The sequence below is a fragment of the Siphateles boraxobius genome, unplaced genomic scaffold (assembly GCF_051911475.1).
Source record: "Siphateles boraxobius isolate OS27281-9 unplaced genomic scaffold, OSU_SipBor_1 61, whole genome shotgun sequence".
Taxonomy (NCBI): Eukaryota; Metazoa; Chordata; class Actinopteri; order Cypriniformes; family Leuciscidae; genus Siphateles; species Siphateles boraxobius.
In genome coordinates, this window is record NW_027509188.1 from 6,204,907 (window position 1) to 6,225,395 (window position 20,489).

General features: G+C 40.2%; 1 protein-coding gene across 1 annotated transcript; it reads right to left on the reverse strand.

Annotated features, from left to right (window-relative positions):
• Nucleotides 1-1,569: 1,569 nt before the first annotated feature.
• On the reverse strand, nucleotides 1,570-14,684 carry LOC143718439 (membrane-spanning 4-domains subfamily A member 4A-like). Its single transcript, XM_077209500.1, has 6 exons — nucleotides 14,566-14,684; nucleotides 11,272-11,471; nucleotides 10,510-10,620; nucleotides 10,344-10,412; nucleotides 1,980-2,132; nucleotides 1,570-1,638 (listed from the first exon to the last, which is right to left on the reverse strand). Exons 2-6 carry the CDS (start codon nucleotides 11,455-11,457, stop codon nucleotides 1,570-1,572), a joined length of 588 nt encoding a protein of 195 aa, XP_077065615.1. The 5' UTR covers nucleotides 11,458-11,471; nucleotides 14,566-14,684.
• Between the last annotated feature and the right edge of the window lie 5,805 nt (nucleotides 14,685-20,489).

Consider the following 20,489-nt stretch of genomic DNA (forward strand, 5'->3'; position numbering starts at 1 on the left):
ATGACAAGGACACATTGCTTGTCTATTTCCCAAGTGTGCTGTATTCCGTTGAGTTTTTGCTATTTTGAGGTGCCGTATCAAACTGAACGCAGCATTGTTGAAACTGTTCGCATTGATATTGCAAGTGGCTGTTGCACTGCTTTCATATTCCAAGTGAAAATTATTCCACACTGCAAACATTTATCCGCGTATTCCTGCCACTTGCACGATGGCTGACGTAAAATACAGGATCAGGCTTGATAGAGCTGATACGAACAGTTAAAAAATACCTTGATCGGCCATGATAATTTAATATCGGCATGGGACATCCCTAATATCTATATTTATATCTGTTTACAATTTTTAAAGAAAAAAGGAAGGCTATTTTGAAGAGTGAATGACAAAGTCCATCACCCTTGTTTTAATCAAGTTTTAATGATAAATATGTCTGTGTTTCCTCCAGGATATTGATATTCTCCTGCCAGGCTGTTGTTTTAAATAAGAATTCTTTCTTAAGTCTTTTTGCCTGGTTAAATAAAGGTGAAAGGGAACACACACACAAAAAGACACGAATAAGCCATTTGGTGTAACGGTACATGTATTCATCCCGAACAGTCAGTTAGGTGCATACAGTCAGGTGACAAATACAGTCAGTCATAGATGATCCACACTCCAATTCAGAAGGGGGTATGTGTGCGGCAATGCAATGTTGTTTACAAAGCAATAGTTAGTTAATAGTGAGAATTGGACCCTAAAACTAAAGTGTGACCATTTTTCCTATTGTACCGAAATCCTACTGAACCGTGACCCTAAAATCGAGGTACGTACCGAACCGTGACTTCTGTGTACGTGATACCCCTATTGTTTACACATTTGTGACTTATAAAATCTGTAATTATTATCATTTTTTCTGAAATGTTCTCTTTTTAATAAAAGACATTAGAGATAATGGACAGGAAATCACTGGAAAAACCCTTGTGTCCCACCTCAAATCTGTCGACTGTGTTTTAATATTTATATTTTAAAATCACTGTATTGTGGAGGATTTTCTGCAGGAAGGTGATGCATGGCAGGGTTGCTGACCAAAGATATCTAAAAGAAAGAAGAAAAAAAAAAGAGCTATATGATCAGCTTCCTTGCTTACAGATGACTTATTTATTGATGATATTAAACAATTAATGCACCCATTACTCAGTTTTTTACACACTTCAAGATCATATATAGTGACACTAAATTCAAATAATACATTGTTTTGTGGAACTGTTATTTTTTTTATAGGCTAGTACAGTTTTACTCAAAGTCTAATTAAACTAGGGTTACAAGCTTTTCTTACCTCTGAGTTGTTAAGATCATGGAGGTGATTGTGCCCAAAACAACAGGGATGTTGAGTTAAAACTTGTGGAACAAACGGCACCTTTGGAAAAATACACATGTAGAGTTTTATGTCTTCTTACTGTGAAATGCCACACATGCAATGACACTGACAGACAGTTTCAGTATTACAGGTTTATAGACATTAATGTACTTCAAATGGAGTAGAAACAAGCAAAAGACTTCTTTATGCTTTGATTTGGATATCTTAAAGTAATTTCACAACTGAAAAACTTGACGCATCACTAACCTGTGGAGAACAGCAGCAGGAGGCTTTACAGGCAAATGCTGACAGAGAGATGGAGATGATAAACTGAAGGAAGGCGAATATCAGTGATACACTACTGATTCCCCAATAGAGAGTCTGAGAGAGAATTCAACATTAGCACAAATAATGATGACAAAATAATTGATGATTAGCACTCACATCAGTACACAGGCTGTTCAGAAGTTCAGAATCTATCCTCCTTGAGGTTCATATAATAATTCAACATATTTATATAGGTCAAACTAGACAGAGTTTAAAATAAATGTATTAAGATTAAGGCTTGACTTTTGACAACTCTACTGACCACAGTGATTTTATTGTAATTACTAAATAAAAGTGAATATAAAAGTTGGTAACATACCTTATACTTGTCTTCAATTTCATAACAATCATAATAATTGTTGCAGTAAGTGTACATGTTGAATGTCCCTATAAAAAAATCCATTGAAATGATGATAAAGGAAGTGCCTGCAATTATAGCACTGAAAATGTTCATTCCAAGTGAACCTTTCACCTATAAGTAGAAAAAGAAAACACATAAAATAGATTAATAAATGAACTAAAGCTTTAACTTGTTAGCGTAGATGGAAAGGTATACAGTCCTTCTCAAAAAATTAGCATATTGTGATAAAGTTCATTATTTTCCATAATGTAATGATAAAAATTAAACTTTCATATATTTTAGATTCATTGCACACCAACTGAAATATTTCAGGTCTTTTATTGTTTTAATACTGATGATTTTGGCATACAGCTCATGAAAACCCAAAATTCCTGTCTCAAAAAAATAGCATATCATGAAAAGGGTCTCTAAACGAGCTATTAACCTAATCATCTGAATCAACTAATTAACTCTAAACACCTGCAAAAGATTCCTGAGGCTTTTAAAAACTCCCAGCCTGTTTTATTACTCAAAACCGCAATCATGGGTAAGACTGCCGACCTGACTGCTGTCCAGAAGGCCATCATTGACACCCTCAAGCAAGAGGGTAAAACACAGAAAGAAATTTCTGTACAAATAGGCTGTTCCCAGAGTGCTGTATCAAGGCACCTCAGTGGGAAGTCTGTGGGAAGGAAAAAGTGTGGCAAGAAACGCTGCACAACAAGAAGAGGAAGATTGTGGAGAAGGACCGATTCCAGACCCTCGGGGACCCCCTGCGGAAGCAGTGGACTGAGTCTGGAGTAGAAACATCCAGAGCCACCGTGCACAGGAGTGTGCAGGAAATGGGCTACAGGTGCCGCATTCCCCAGGTCAAGCCACTTTTGAACCAGAAACAGCGGCAGAAGCGCCTGACCTGGGTTACAGAGAAGCAGCACTGGACTGTTGCTCAGTGGTCCAAAGTACTTTTTTCGGATGAAAGCAAATTTTGCATGTCATTCGGAAATCAAGGTGCCAGAGTCTGGAGGAAGACTGGGGAGAAGGAAATGCCAAAATGCCTGAAGTCCAGTGTCAAGTACCCACAGTCAGTGATGGTCTGGGGTGCCATGTCAGCTGCTGGTGTTGGTCTACTGTGTGTTATCAAGGGCAGGGTCAATGCAGCTAGCTATCAGGAGATTTTGGAGCACTTCATGCTTCCATTTGATTTCATTTTTCAGCACGACCTGGCACCTGCTCACAGTGCCAAAACCACTGGTAAATGGTTTACTGACCATGGTATTACTGTGCTCAATTGGCCTGCCAACTCTCCTGACCTGAACCCCATAGAGAATCTGTGGGATATTGTGAAGAGAAAGTTGAGAGACACAAGACCCAACTGGATGAGCTTAAGGCCGCTATCGAAGCATCCTGGGCCTCCATAACACCTCAGCAGTGCCACAGGCTGATTGGCTCCATGCCACGCCGCATTGAAGCAGTCATTTCTGCAAAAGGATTCCCGACCAAGTATTGAGTGCATAACTGAACATAATTATTTGAAGGTAGACTTTTTTTGTATTAAAAACACTTATTTTATTGGTCGGATGAAATATGCTAATTTTTGGAGATAGGAATTTGGGGTTTTCATGAGCTGTATGACAAAATCATCAGTATTAAAACAATAAAAGACCTGAAATATTTCAGTTGGTGTGCAATAAATCTAAAATATATGAAAGTTCAATTTGTATCATTACATTATGGAAAATAATGAATTATCACAATATGCTAATTTTTGAGAATGACCTGTACATCGTGGTATAGGCTACATTGGCTAAAGTGCTCCTAGTAAAAACGTTAGTCTGGAGCCTCGATCGCGCTTAGATAAACACAGAAGCGATTGAAAGCAGCTATTAGTGGGTACCGAGAATATAAGTTACCCGGTACTGCAGAAATGCTGGTATCGTCCCATTTTCAAAATTTCAGTACCGACTTGGTAACTTACCGAAGTAACATTACCGGTTCTTTTGACAACACTAGAAGAATTAAGTTACTCCTGCCTCCGGAGAAACAACACAGGAATAGCGACAATTGTACATATAAATTACTACTTATAGGGCTTGAATTACAACCTGTGGGCAGTTTTTCTACATCCTTTTGTGAACGTTGTTTTACACTTGTATGCTGTACAGCGTGTCATCTTAAAAGTACCGTCGAAGCAACCAAAATCTGTATAACGGCCGTTGGAGCCCTCTGCTTGTAGGGAATAGTAAGATGGCCGCTCGAACACACTTCCGGTGGCTTCACTGCCTGATGGCAGTTTAGAACGTCATGAGCTATCCAGTCATTCTATATAGATCAGTGGTCCAAGCACCAATGTCTCATATGGATGATTAAGGGATATGATTGAAATATATTATTTAAGAAATAATGTGTTTTTTACAGCAAAGTCCAGTCAATCTTCATTATCTATGGTTCCTAGTATTATACGCATTTTGGAATATCACATAAAAAAACACCAGATGGAAATGCCAAGATGCGCATAAATTCTAAAAATGTGTATAAAAACATATGCGCTCAATTGAGTCGGATAAATTTTTTTTATCCAGTAAGAAAACATGGGCATAAATTACAATGGAAACACATTTACTGAATAAATTCCTCGATGCGCATCAAAAAATTCATGTGACTTTGTGATGGGACAGCAAATCTGGACTAAACAGTGGACCGATCTCATTGCAAAGCATCTTAAATGCTGTTTTGGTCGTTCTGAAACGCCTAAGCAAAGTCTGTTGTTAAAGTGGTTTGGTATAATTACCTGCCAGAACTTTTACACGACTGCGTTTCATCTGTACTCTGAGTTGCTAGTAATTTATAAGATATGAACATTATTATATACAGTGGCTTCCCCTACTGCAGCAACTTCCATTTTTTTTATATTTAGTGCCAGTTTATCAGGAAGTGATGATTTTGTTCTCTTCGGCTCACTGAATGGAAACTGTGTTTTATTTGCAAATGATTTATGTGATATTCCCATTTTACACATTAGTCACAATTTTGAATCTGCTCAAATGCCTCTGTACGCAATTAGATAGACCTTAAAATCAGATTGATTGTCATCTTGTAAAGCCCGCCTCAATGTTTGTGATTGGTCCCTTGATTTAGAAAGATTGGAAATGAGCTTGAATGGGCTCTTCGCCAGACTAACTTGCAGAGCAAATCTAAATTTGCCGGAAGTTCATCTGGGTTTTCCCAGGCTAGTTATCTTCAATTATGTGTCATGAACCAGGTTTCTCTCCTCTTCTTTTTCCTCTCTCTCCTAATTAGTCTCTCACACACACACTTACCCCTTATTTACACTGCACACGTCAGCGGCGCATTACGGATCCGACAAGGTTTTATTCCGTCCTCCACTCTGTGCCAACTCACACCAGGAGCATTTCAGAAGCGAAGCAAGCGACTGGATGCGCGAGACCACGTGATTTGCCTGTCCGACGTGGTTTTTCTTGATTTTTGGGCTTCTACCTTACAGTCTATGGCCTCTATCAAGGATATATTGGTGTGCAATACAATTGGGAGTCTGCACAGGGTGTTTATTTTGAAATTGACAGTGTTTTTTTACTTTTATTTTGTATTTACGGTGCGGCTTGGACGCGGCGTCCGTCGAAAATAGACTAGGCGCCTATCTTTAGCGAAGCAGTGCGGAGAGCCGCTTCTGGGACACTTCTGAAACGCGCCGCGTCGCGGCTGGTGTAAACGCAAGCATTGACTAGAGTGGCCGCGATCAGCTCCGGTAGCCGTGTCGCAGCCGTAATGCACCGCAGACGTGTGCAGTGTAAATAAGGGGTTATGCTGGTTTCACACTGCACGCGTTAGCAGAGCGTAAGCAGCGCGTATTTTTTTCGGCGCCCATGTTAACAGATTAGAGCATTCACAAAGCACACAGAGGCGGCGCGTCAGCGCGTAGCAGGAGCAGCAGTGCCACGATAGTTTCGGCGCCTAGTCTATTTTTGCCGCGCCGCTTACGCTGAATTAAAGTGACAATGCATTGATCATGGCCAAAATACACAGCAGTTTTACCCAAAAATCGCATTGATGATATCTATTGTGTTTTAAACAGTCAATCAAATGACCTTCATCAATTTAAAAAGAAAACAAATGTCCAAAAACAAACTTGTTGCCCAAACTACAAAAACAAAGATGAACCAAACGTTATATAATATATTAATTAACAAAATAAGCTTCTTGAAGTCTTTTCTCTTAAATTTATTTGAAAACTAAATAAACCAATGCCAACTTATATCTGTGTACACACGCCGCGGTTCAGCTGTCAAACGCTGCCAGTGTGAAAGCAAAACGCACGTGTCCTGCTTCCGTTCACCGTACGCACTGCTCCTGCGCTGCTTACGCTCTGCGAATGCTTGCAGTGTGAAACCGGCGTTACACACATTTCCTCACACCCTTTTTCCTCTACTTCACCTGTTCCTCTATATTACCAGCAATTGCGCTGATCTTTTCACACCTGTCCTCCCTTTCCTATTGATTTTGTTTGCTACTTCTAGCCTTCTCACTGTCTGCTTCCTTGTGAGGTTATTTTGTATCAATCTGAGGTCTCAGATCCCACTTTCTCAAGTCCTATCTGAGTCCTGTCTGAGTCCTGCCGGAGCCCCGTTTGGTGATGCCTTTTCTCATTAATGGCTCTTTATTTGCTTGATCTGTGTTCTGCCCAGTTACCCTGTTGCTGAAGGCTGGTCCTACTCTGCGTCCAGTCTCCCGCTGTCTGCTTCTGTTACAGAGTCTGCCCGCTGACCTCTGCTGTCCAATCCAGGTTCTTGTGTTTACTTTTGTTACTATAATCAAGAAGAATATTTCTGTTGAACTACATGACATTATGTCCCTCAAGGTTCAATCCTGGGACCACTTCTTTTTTCTATTTGTGTTAATAATTTACCATTAATTCTAAAAAACTTTAAGCTGATGATACTGTTATATATGCGTCAAATTCTGATTCTATACTAATTTAACTATCTCTTCAGTCTAATTCTAAAAAACTTTATGCTGATGATACTGTTATATATGCGTCAAATTCTGATTTTATACTAATTTAACTATCTCTTCAGTCTGATTTTAATATGTTACAAAATTGGCTTTTGGCTAAAAAAAATTGTCACTTATTCTGATTTTTGCTTCTAGACAGAAACTTAAGCCTCTGGGGACGGATTGGGCGGTACCGCCCAACATGGCATACTTTTACAAATGTGTAATTATCTTAAAAACTATTCATGATAGATAGGTGCGGTCTTTTTTGCCGTTTTCCTCAGATTCCGCTGAAAACAGTGATAACAAACTTACCCGGCTTGACTTACAAACTTACTTCTGACCCTGGTGATTCCCTGCACCCTCAGTCCCGTGCTATCTCTCTCCTGAATACTAAGTGTCTCATACTTCAGCTTAGTAGGGATCGTTATGCTCTGATTGCATTACACCTGTTCTGTATGAACTCTGGTCCCTGAGCTATATCTGCCTCGTTAACTCAGCACCCAGTGCGAAGTATTGTTTCACCCTGTGTTTCATGTCCGAGCGCTCTCTAGTTCCCTGATTATCTGTGTTACTGAGCCTAGCCTGTTACTAACCTCTCTGACTGTCTGCAGCCTGCCAAGTGACCGTTGCCTGTATCTGGACTCTGATTCTCGCCGCCAGCCCTGAACCGTGCCCGTCTCCGACTATCCATTTGTCTGCTACCCGTGTCGAACCAAGCCTGTCTCTGACCCTGAGTTTTGGCCACTGCCCCGGGCTCCAGTCCGGCCCTTCCAAGAATTTCTGCCTTGTGTTATCCTTATACCTAAACGCTTTATGTTTGCTTGAAACTGCTCATTAAATTGTTGCAAATGGATCTGTCTTACCTGTCTGATTCATCACAGCTATTACCTACCACACAAACATCGAATTGAATTAGCATATCCGTTATGTAAAACAGTAGACAATAGGCTACTATAATGACGCTGTCTGGTAAACGTGAGCTACGCGATCTTTTGACGTTTGAAAAAAAATAAAACCCATGAAATTATACTCATATGGCATGCTGAAATATATGCCAATGTACCTGGGATGAAGACATATCACACGCAACACTGGCAGTCTGTCCAAGACGTGAGAACTCAAGACGGTATCGGCTTGTCAATAAATGTATGTGTATCGCCTGGTGTAACCATGACAGATTTTACAACAGTAGTAGAAGACAATACTGTTTCCCAACTGTAGGGGGACCCGAGAGCAAAAACCGCAAAAACGATATAGTGCTGCTTTAAGGTGGACTGTTTATGCTATCATTGAAACTGTCACTGTTGTTTATGTTGATTATGCTTACATTTATTTATTTACACTTGTTTGTGTATATGTATATATATATATTTTTTTTTTCAATTGTATTCTCTGATCAGTATATTTTGTTGTGTATTTATTCTTTCCTATTCTGATAACTAGGTGGTGTAATGTTTCCATTATTGTTTATGTTTATTTTTTTGTTTTTGTTTGAAAATTAATTGTAATTATGTTTTTGTTATTTTCTGATGTTGTTTGCTAGGACCCCCTAGAAAACGAGATGGTACATCTCCAGGGATTAATCCTAATAACAATAAAGAAGAATTTCAGTTGTGCCACTATGGCACAGTTTGGTGTGAATTCTCAAATTGTCATGTAGTCTATTGCCCAGTTTCACTGACCAGGCTTAAGTCTAGTCCCAGACTAAAATGCATGTTTGAGCCGTTTTAACTGAAAGCAACTTGCACTGACATATCTTTGACTGCGTTTACACTTGGCATTAACATGCGACCTGTTTCCGAATGTTGTCCACATACATATTGAAAAGTCAAGTGTAAACGTGCTTCTGATCGTAATGTTATCAGTGTAATGTAAATGCAATCCAGCCATCGTGTCTGCATTCACAGGTGTACGTCACACAAAACCCCGCCCACTGTCATTATTCCCCCTCCTCTCTCCGGAACTGAGAGCTGTGTGGTTTTGCGATACAGTCGAGTGTGAAGTACATGTAGGCTACATCGCAAATATACTGAAATGTTTGCCTTCGCACCCGAAAGTTGCAGAACCATTCATTTTCTATAAAGAACGTGCAATTTTCCCACCACAGCTGGCAACGTTCTCGGACCCATACGTTTCTCTGTACCGTTTCCATTATGGCATCTATTCATATTATTAGTACTTGCAGCCTCTTCATCCTCCTCATTTTGCGAGATTTGTAAAATGTCCCCGGGCTGAAAACGGTTTTAAAAAGAAAACCCACCACTTCAGGTTGACTTTGCACCAGAGCCATCCTTTTTTTTTTTTTTTGCGGGAATGCGAGATCCGATCTGTTATCCAGATACAGAAGCCACGTGATGTGGACAGGTGTAAACGCACCGTGTCCTGACTGGCTTATGATCCCATCTGCTTGATCAGATCACAGTGATCACATGTTAATGCCAGGTGTAAACGCAGCCTTATACAGTATACACTGAACAAAATTATAAACGCAACACATTTGTTTTTGCCCCCATTTTTCATGAGCTGAACTCAAAGATTTAAGACTTTTTCTTTGTACACAAAGGGCCTCTCAAATATTGTTTAAAAAAACTGTCTAAATCTGTGTTAGTGAACACTTCTTTGCCCAGATTATCCATCCACCTCACAGGTGTGGCATATCAAGATGCTGATTAGACAACATGATTATTGTACAGGTGTGCCTTAGGCTGGCCACAATAAAAGGCCACTCTAAAATGTGCCGTTTTATCACACAGCACAATGCCACAGATGTTGCAAGTTTTGAGGGAGCGTGCAATTGGCAGGAATGTCCACCAGAGCTGTTGCAGATGTGTGTCTGTGCACCTGAGTAAATGTGCACACTTGAAACCTTCCTGACCGTCACAATCCTGGTGGGGTGCCTTTTGTTTTTTATGGATTTTTCTGTTGAAATGTCTGTTCCCATTTGTTTCTGTGTTTAGTTTCTGTTTGCCTTGTTGCCTTACCTGCCTTGTTTGTTACCATAATTACCCTGATTAGTTCATGGTTGTTCCCAGGTGTGTCTTGTTTGCCAATCACGTCGTATGTGTTACTCATCTGTTTTGGCTTTTGCACAGAAACAAATGGGATCAAACTATACAATTTAACATAAGAACATACAAAACACAAGGCACATCACTAGGATCGTGACACTGACAAGTTTGGGGTCTCTATGAATTACGGTCACTGATGCCCATGCACTTTTTTGGCATAAAATGAAGGAAGATGAAATCAGTACAGAAAATTAGTATGAACACAATAGGGTTCCAGTACCTCTGGTACTTAAATCCCTAAAAATAACAAGTGTTGTGTACATACCAAACACAAACTGGAGGGTGAATTCAGTTTGTTTTCTGCAGAAATGCAGAGTGAGCCTGCGATAATGTACTGAGAGCAGAGAGAAAGAAAAAAGTCAAGGCTTCTGTTGGAAAATGTAACGTGTTATAAAAGACACAACATTTAATTGTATAATTGTGTTTCTTACGATGAGAGAGCCCCAGTAAGGAATACCACTAAAAACAAAGATGGATTCTGCATAAACTGTAGACACGATTCCCAACAGGAGAGTCAACAGACCAATCATTATCTGGACAGTCTGTGAAAGACAAGAGAGTCTTTTATAAAGTAAAACGATATTACATTTGGGGGAACAATATAAAATGTAGAAAATACATTTATAACAGCTGTAGTTATGGACTTATGCTTTTTCTACAAAAAAACTATGTAGCCTACTCTCATTGCATGAAATCAAATACTGATTTGCGGACTAGCAAAATCTTTTAATTACTTCACATTTTTTGATAGTTTGCAACTCCTAGAACATTCTTCTCTGTGACTGATACACTATAATTTTTTTTGTAGCACTTTGTTTTACTGTCCTGTTTCGCATGAACATACTATGTACTTATTGTAGTAATGACACTACTAGGTACTAACCCTGAACCTACCCCTAAACCTTAACTTAACCCATGTAGTTACCTTACACTACACTTTACTTTTGTAAGAACACTGTAAGTACATTGAAAGTGCACGTACTGTAAGTGTTACCAATTTTTTTTCACGATTTTGATATGATAAACCTTGTCATCTATTACCGTCTTTCCTACGTTACCAAGGCATTGTCACATTCTTCAATAAAAAATGCTTTATTCATATGTGTACCACTCCTCTTTAGAATTTATGTAATGTCCTTACCTCACACATATACACAAAAATCAATTATTTGGGTCTATGAACAATTTCTCACCCCAAGGGCTTTTGGTTGGCCTTTCAGAAATGTCTGAAGTCCATGATGAGGTGAAACTCCTGCTAGCTGTTGTCCATAAACAGGCACAGGAACATTTGTCCCGGTTCCAGCTGCTGGTGTTTGTGTTGGTGGTTGAAACTGGATGACAAGCGTAGAAGAGTTCACGGGTATGACAGTGTGCGACATTCTTCTTTCTGAATCTGAAATTGATCTGTTCAAAATCATTGTAAATCAAGACTAGATTATAAAACAGATTTTCTATGAACAAACTTTCCAGTTTATTTATTAAAATATTATATATAGTCATTATATTGTAAGGCAAAAAGAACCTCAGACCAGCTCGTAATGCTGTGTCCTCCTGACATTATATATATTTTTCAGAGGTCAGGTATTTCTGTATTTCTGAGCATTCGATGTTTTGTATTGACCATCTTTGAATTGATTATGTAATTGGCATGATAGATTTACCTGACTATTAATACCTGACTTACTTGAAAATATTAAAGGCAGGGTGGGTAGAATTCCCCCAAAATACTTTTTTCCAAATTTGTTTAAACTGTCTTTATATATATCAATGCATAATTAAAATGTAAGTACTCGGGAAAAGAAATTATAAAAATCGAGTGTCTGTAGTCCTCTCAGGACTGTTATAAACACAGCTCATTATTCCATTCGGGACAAAAGAAATGATTGGCTGGGGCGACTGTCACTCTCCCTCGCTACCATGGATACCACCTCTGCTGATACAGGAGGAGCCCACATGCGCGCTCCCGTTTGAAGAGGCACGGAAGCTAGAATTAACAATTATGACAGAGAAAGAACAGTCAAAATTCTCAGTAACGTTACCTGCATATAGAGGCAGCGAAGTCAAACAAGTTAAAAAAAGGAAGACAGTATTTGAAAAGGCTATGAACAAAAAGTCTTTGGATAAGTCAAGAAATCATATGAGAGTCAATATCGGTGTGGCTTTCCAGCAGTGGCGACAACTGAGTGATCTCAAGGGGCTGAAAAGTGACTCCATGATGGCTTTATTTCTGCTGGACAGGTAATCTTGCTGTTTTCATTTTTATGGCATTTATTTTTTCATGAAGCATGTATCACTAGCACACGTAGCTACCTAATATAGCTACCTAACCTTACGTAGCATAACTAACGTTACACTGGCTTAGCTATGACAGTGTAACTTTGGTGTCGACTGGTATAACGTTATTGTTAGTGAGCCAGGGTTGAGACGATAAATGAGCAATAGGCCTATCTGCAGTCGAAAGCTGTTTTGTGTAATTGCGCCAAATCTAACTTTAGGTTAAAAAGTTTAGGGGATCTATTTTTATACCTAGCTTTACCCTCTGCCTAAACTTTGTTCCTATGTTCACCGTGAACTCTACCTGCTCCGTTTTTTCATGTTTGGTTTGTTTTTATTTGCTCTACATATGTTTACCTATGTCTTTATGTTGTGTCTGTATGTGTTATACAATATATGTTGTGTGTGTGTGTGTTATATTATCTTGTGTCTGAATGCAGGTGTTAGAAGGTGTTTGAGTGTATGTTACTCAGTTTATCTGTAAACAATACATGTAAAAAATGTGGTGATTTAACTGTTATGGTGATTTGCTTGTTTTTATAGTTATGAGAAAGACATATCAACGTCCACGCCATCAAAAAGTGGATTTACAAGGCCACCACTCCCTGTTTCCACTATTGTTGCGGAGTCGCTTTCTGACAGGTGAGACTTTTATGTTGTGTCGTTCAGTGAATGAGTGACAGTTTGTACAACAATCCACATTTTTATCTGTTTTATTGTCATATTGTCAATTGCAGAGATGATGACTTCTCAGTAGCTGGAGTTGAGGAGTTGGACAATAGCAGCGTTCAGGAGAAAACCAATCAGCAATTGGATGAAAGGTATTGTTTAGTGAGAAATGCGAGCTTGATAGTGAGTACTAACAGCCATGTTAATTGTTTATATTCATACTGATGATTCTGACATGATATCACTACATGCACTACGCTCCTCTCTGCTCGGCGCTGGTAAACGCGTCCGACTCTTCCAGCTGAGCGAACGGCCGGGATCGCGCGTTCATGTGTTTTGGGGGCGTGGCTTTGGAAGGAGCCGAGAAGGGGGGGGGAGTTAATGGAATAATGAGCTGTGTTTATTGCAGTCCTGAGAGGACTACAGACACCTGATTTTTATAATTTCTTTTCCAGAGTACTTACATTTTAATTATGCATTGATATATAAAGATAACATTTTTGGAAAAAAGTATTTTTGGGGAATTCTACCTACCCTGCCTTTAACTCTAGTAGATTACATTGTATCCATTGTTACCGCAAATCTGCGTCCGGTTAGTAACAGACTAAAGTCCAGTTTTGAGTGGAGCATAGGGCACACCAACTGAGATTTTAGAGATCCGACTAACACTTGGCACTAGTTCAAGTGTAATTAGACTGTAAAAGCTAAAAAGGGAATTTCTGTTTAGGACAACAAAATGTCTTAGCTCTGAGTCTTACCCCTGTTTATTGTAATGTTACTTTAGTTAAGTGCATGTAGGAAACCATGACATGACCAAACCAAAGCTACTATCAGAGAAAGTAATGTTGGTCAGCTTATATCTGTAGTTGTGGTCATGACCTCTAACTAGAGATATACAGAGAAGTGTATACAGATCTAAGGGGTCTATATAAAATACTTTTAGAGAGAGCAAACATGGGAGTGTCCCTCGTGGGCTCCACATTAAACGGCGACATTGGTACCCAAGTGAACAAGTACAATAAGAGTAAAGAGTTGAATTGAATAATCAAGTCAGATAAATGTTTTATTAAAATTTTTTAATTGGAATTAAACTACTTTGCCACACTGAAAAGACCGAACGCGCAGGTATCCTTTACTTGCTCTACTGGAAACTGCTGTTGGGCCATTTGGCAGGGCCTTACAATATTTACTATTATAAAAGTGGTCATGTTGTTGAAACACTTTTGAATGAAATTATGTCAATAGTAGTTATTTCCATTGGTTAAATTATTGTCATCAACTAGAATTAGACCTTAATAACAGAGAATGCACTATATAATAAACAGCTCATGTTTAAATAAATCCACATCATTTACATTTAAGGCATTTAGAAGACGCTCATTTCCGAAGACACTTATAAAAGTTCCCTACCAACCAATATAGAGGAAATTCATTTATTAATACAATTAATACATATATAAATAAAATGCAGGCAGAATGCAAAGATAGGCATTTGTATAACGTGAGTCAGATAGTCAGTGTAAGTATATAATTTGTTGTTTTACCGGAAAGAAATCTTCTGTTCAGTTGATTTACCGCACTTTGCTCTGTAGTTCAGTTCACTCTCCTGAGATAAGACGATGTAAGTTAAGCTGTCATAAGAGTAACTCCTGATACTGTTTCCCAGAATGAAAGGGGAAGCAGGTGGAGATTAGGTGATTATGAGGGATGGTAAAGCTGGGCATATTAGTCATAGTAGTTTGACAGCCTATCAGAACCCGATTTCTGTCTATTAAAAGACTGCGATTATGCTACCTGGGTATGTGTCATTGCTAGCTCCGCCCCTTGGTGCATGTGTGCTTCCATTCAAAAGTGTGTTTTTAGCTGTCTGGCTAATGATGCAGTGGTGTTATGTGTATCATTAAAACCTAAATGACTTATAGCAGGACTAGTGTTTGTTTTGTTGTGCCGCGGTTGTGTGCAGGCTGTTATTATCCTCAGGTAGATTAAATTTGAATATTTGTTGGTGTGGAAGTTTGCGGTAATCTGCTGAAAGCACTTCAGTGTTAAGCCTCGAGTAAGTACAACAAAGTACTTAGTTTTCACACATTTCTATCTGACGCAGAAATCAGGTGAAAATGGCTTGTCGTTATCCGGAGGGACAACGTCACAGTAAGTCCCCATACCTGAGTATATAGCCGGCATTTTAAAAAGGAGGATGTTTGTGAGCTAGTGAGACAGCTATTAATCAGGGGAGCTGTTCCAGCATTGTTTGAGTTGAACAATTTCACCCTTCCCACTTCAAGACCAGGGGTATGGGAGAGGAGAGAGCGGCCGCCGGTGTCGGAGGATGACACAGCGGACGAGGAGGTAACTAACCAGTCATCTCATTGAACAGACTTCAGTCTTTTTGCTCCCATTTGTCAAGCAGCTGTCTGAAATTTGAACACTCAGGTAACCGCAAAAATCTAAGTATTAAAGCTACAGCTTAACCCTCTGGTGCTCCTCATTTGGGAGTCAGACTTGTTATCTTCGCTGTCAAAAGTGACCGGACACCTGAAAATGAAACTTCCTCCCCCCCAGTAACATCAATGCAATATATTTTTGTTCAATAATTTTTTCTTTTGTATTTATAGAGGATTTGATGGTACTTATTAATATTTATGTAATAATTATGGTCCATTTTTGCCATTGAAAATAATATAAAACATATTTTTTTCTTAAAATATTTTTTCAATTAATGCATTATTTCAGATTAATATAAAGACTCGGTCTTTTAAATCAAATTTTTATAAATCAGATTAGGCCATCTGTTGAGAGAAAATAAAACTTGTAACTGCATGGTGTTACCACTAGACGCCTGTATAGCTCTCTATGGAGAGGCTTGTGAATTCTCTAGTCGATGTTGGACAAAATTACTTTGAAGATGTGGATTTGAATGAATTTTTTAGAAATTCTCTAATAATACTTTTTGTCAAGGTTTATAAAAAATGTTTTGATTTGAAGTGTACACGTTTTTGCATTATTATTACTACAGTCACAATTGTGAAAGCATTTTGTTACACATAACATTAAAATTCAATTATTTTTACAAAAATGAACAGGAATGCTTTATAACAGCTTAATCCATCTGGATCTGATCTCATTCCAACCTCTTATTTCAGCCTTCTGACTCATTTATTCTGTATCTACCAGTTCATCTTTGTGTGTGTGTGTGTGTGTGTGTGTGTGTGTGTGTGTGTGTGTGTGTGTGTGTGTGTGTGTGTGTGTGTGTGTGTGTGTGTGTGTGTGAGAGAGAGACAGAGAATGGGTGTGTCTGTTTTGCACTCTTGATTTTTTAGAGTTTCACCCCTTCATTGCTGACGACTTTTTTTTCTGCATCGTGGCCGATTTGTAGATTGTAGATTTTGTCGATTTCCCATTCATTTCCTATGGTCGGGCATTTCTGACCGAAGACCACAAGTGTGACTATTTTTTTTACGACCACTTAGCCTCCTGGAATCATGCCCTGAATTTTTTTGTGTGTTCACATTCCAAATGCCAAAAATCACCAAGCTTCGTACCGTACCAAGCTTCTTACATTTGATGAAGCTGTGATTTAAATAAATTCAAAACAGAAACTTTTTCGGGTTCCAGAAGTCTCATCTGGTTAACAAAACAGCAGCAGTAGAAATTAAAATAAAATGACTGTCAAATAAAAATTTCTATTCACCCAATCTCGTTCTCATTCAATGCAATGCACAAAAGTTATCTCACTGTGCGTTCACACCGCCGCCGACTTGAGCGTCAAAGAAGCTCTGGCCGCTCTGTCAAGGACGCTTGTCAAAAAGCACGGGGAAGCTCGTTGACGCTTTGGACGCTCTGACGTAGCAGGGAGAAGAGAAGTGTCACAACATGAAATGTAATAAACAGAAAAAACAAGCAATACATTGAAGAAACCTTTTATAATGACAGCATTTTTATAACCGTTTTGGTCACATTTGGTCGGGGAAAAAAATAATAATTAGCTATTATTATTAATTGCATTAGGCTATTATTTGCATTAGTGCAATTGGTCAAATCGTTGTCACCGTGAGCAAATGGATTGCATTCCCGCTTAAAACGAGCGTTCGTAAATATTTCAAATAAAAGTTGCGCTCATTCTCAAATGTGTATCACTGGATCATTATGGAAAATCGCGAAGTTGTTGTGTTTGGTGCTGCTTTACTGTATTTGCGGAGAAGACGTCGGACTCGGAGATTTTGGGTTCATGACACCCTCCAGGACCGTTAACAATTCGGAGAGTATCACCGGCTGGTGCAGCAGCTGCGGCTCGATGACGAGAGGTTCCAGCGGAACTTCAGGCTGGACACGGAGCAGTTTGATAGCGTGCTGTCAAAGGTGGGGCCGCTCATTATGATGACTAGCACCAATTACCGCAGTGCAATAAGTCCTGCAGAGCGTCTGGCTATTTGCCTGCGGTTCTTGTCCACCGGGGATTCCTATCGCACTATTGCTGCTAGCTATCACATGGGAGTGAGCACTGTGGCCAACATTGTCCCCCAGGTCTGCAGGGCCATTTGGGACTCCATGGTGGAGGAGTACATGCCAGTGCCCACCACGGAGGATTGGCTCTGCATAGCAAAGGGGTTCTACCAGCGGTGGTCTTTCCCAAACTGCCTTGGATCCATAGATGGGAAGCACGTGGTGATTAAGTCTCCTGACAATTCAGGGTCCATGTTTTTTAATTATAAGGGGACTTATTCTGTAGTGCTTCTGGCAGTGGTAGATGCTGAATACTGCTTTCGGGTAGTGGATGTCGGCAACTACGGGAAGACGAGTGACGGCGGTGTCCTGGCCAACTCCACCTTCGGCCGGGCACTACTGGACGGGACTCTTGGCCTCCCACAGGATGCTCTGCTGCCGGGAGCTGAGCATCTAGGAGCGCAGCCACATGTTTTTGTTGCTGATGAGGCCTTTCCACTGCGCCCCAACCTCATGCGGCCTTTTCCTGGCTCCAACCACTCTGGCAGGCGCAGAGTATTTAACTTCAGGCTGTCACATGCTAGGCTGATTGTTGAGAATACCTTTGGTATTCTCACGTCTCAATGGCGTATGTACAGAGGAGTCATTGGGGTCAGCCCTGCAAATGTGGACGCCTGTGTGAAGGCTACCTGTGTCCTGCATAATTTCCTGAGAAGGACCTCCAAGAAGCCAACCAGGGCAACTGGAAGACGTGCAGGACCACCACCAGCTGCAGACAGGGAAGTTGCTGGCCTACAGGCAGTAACCCGAGTGGGCAGCAACAACTCCGCACGGGAGGCCATCCGTGTCCGGGAGACATATACCTCCTATTTCTCCACCGAGGGAGCTGTCAGCTGGCAACCTGGAGTATAAGCCTAGTGCTACAAAAACGGCTCTTTTAAGAGCCACCAATTACACTAAAAGCAAAGTTTCCATAGCTAAGCACTTATACACTTTTAAACTATATATAACATGGATTTAAAAATAATATGAATCATACAACCATGAACGTTTAAATTTTTTTGTGTGTGTTTATTTAAAATTATTCAAATGTATTTAAAATTTATTACAATATTTATTTGGAAAAAACAATTCATACAACGTAACTTTTTACAACAAAAACAAAAACTTGGTCCCAACAGGGCTTTTAACGTCAACATGTTAATCAGACAGACGTGAACTTGGTTCCTCACTGAACTTTGGTTTCTCACCCCGTTCCTCACTGCACTTCCTTTGTGAATGATTCTGTGTCTGTGTCTGTGTGTGTGTCTGTGTCTGTGTGTGTGTGTGTGTTCATGCATGTGAGGGAGAGAGAACAGGGGGCAGCTAACAGCACTGCGAGGGTAACAAGCTTACTAACAGCCCTCACAGGGTTGTCAGCTGCACCCCGTTCCTCACTGCACTTCCTGTGTGAATGATACTGTGTGTGTGTGTGTGTGTGTGTGTGTGTGTGTGTGTGTGTGTGTGTGTGTGCGTTCATGCATGTGAGGGAGAGAGAACAGGGGGCAGCTGACAGCACTGCGAGGGTAACAAGCTTACTAACAGCCCTCACAGTGTTGTCAGCTGCACCCCGTTCCTCTCAGCCCAAGGGTCAACCTCACGACACTTTGCCTCATACACCAGGCGGTGCATCTCCAACTTGAGATCCTGCCTTGTCCTTAAAGACAGGGTTCTAAAGTCTTCCTGCAGGCTTTTAAAAAAATAGCTATCACTATCCTCAGGAGGAGGGGAGGAGAAGGGCTGGGGACAGGTTCCGGTCTGTTGCTCACAGCCTCCAATGCTATAATCAGTCTCTCCTCAAAGTTAGAGTTGTAGGGCCTCTTCCTTTTCGGGGCGGGCTGGCTTGCTCTCTGCACTGGTCTGTCGCTCTCTGCACTGGCCTGAAGCTCTGGTGTCTGTTCTTGTGCCTGAAGCTCTGGTGACTGATCTTGTGCCTGAAGCTCTGGCGTCTGCTCTGGTGCCTGACTGTGCCCGGCCATGGCATTATCACTGTCCTCAGGCCATTGTCCACTGTCATCTAGGGCTTAACCTCCCCCCATATTACTTGACGTTGGCCGGTCCTCCATGAACGGATTGAGGAAGCCCATGACTGCACTGTACCGCCATGGCCGGGCACTGCTTGCACCCGCGCCACTCCTTCGCCTATCTTTCTCCTTCTTTCTTTCCTTCCTGAACATGTCCCTCAAGCTCTTCCATTTCTTTCTGCAATCCTCAGCTAGTGAACAGACAAAAAAAAAAAAAAAACATAAGCAATGTGAATATTCAACAACATCACATCACAGAGCAGCTTTTTTATGAAGACCTATGTTTCTCTCTTGTAAGCTCTTTATCAGAGTTGCTATTCTATGTTTTGAGGCTGGCATTATCACTGTCCACTGTCATCTAGGGTGACAATATCTGCTAGCTATCAATCAATCAAGGAAATAGCATGATTAACATTCTTTATCTTTCAGAATTACTTAAAGAAAATTAAAAATCCATAGCAATCACTGCACTATATCGATATATCAAGTTTTTTATCATATGCTGCTGGTATGCATTTTGTGGGGAGAGCAAGTTTATATTGCTGGCAAGACAGAGACACATTTGAGTATCGATCAGAAACAATTTAAACCTAAAATGCACCGCGAAATGGACGACATGACAAACGCCGAAAGAATGAATGAAACTGGCGGTAACTTTTTGGCGGGCCAGATGTTGTAACCGTAAACCTCCCGTTTGACACAACTCGTTAATGCATTGCACTAAAATGCTGCTTCTACTTTTCATTACTTTTGCGCATTTAATAAGGATAAAATGATCTGCAAACAGATCGTACCATTCACATCAAGCAAGGAAGACTAGCATGCTACAGTGCACTGATCATTGTTGTGCAATTATTTTTCTCCTAGTTAAAAATATTATAAATCATCAGCACGCACTTCACCAACTCACCGGAGACACCAACTATCCCAGCTATTTTATCCCATGCCTCGTTCTTTTGTAA

Bases quoted from the DNA above. Each gene is read 5' to 3' on its own strand.
- LOC143718439 (XM_077209500.1), bottom strand. From the start codon at position 11,457: ATGTCGCACACTGTCATACCCGTGAACTCTTCTACGCTTGTCATCCAG. The intron at 10,413-10,509 runs GTAAGAAACACA...CTCTGCTCTCAG, and splicing joins CTTACTGGGGCTCTCTCATC to TACATTATCGCAGGCTCACT. The intron at 2,133-10,343 runs GTATGTACACAA...TTCTACTTATAG, and splicing joins CACCCTCCAGTTTGTGTTTG to GTGAAAGGTTCACTTGGAAT.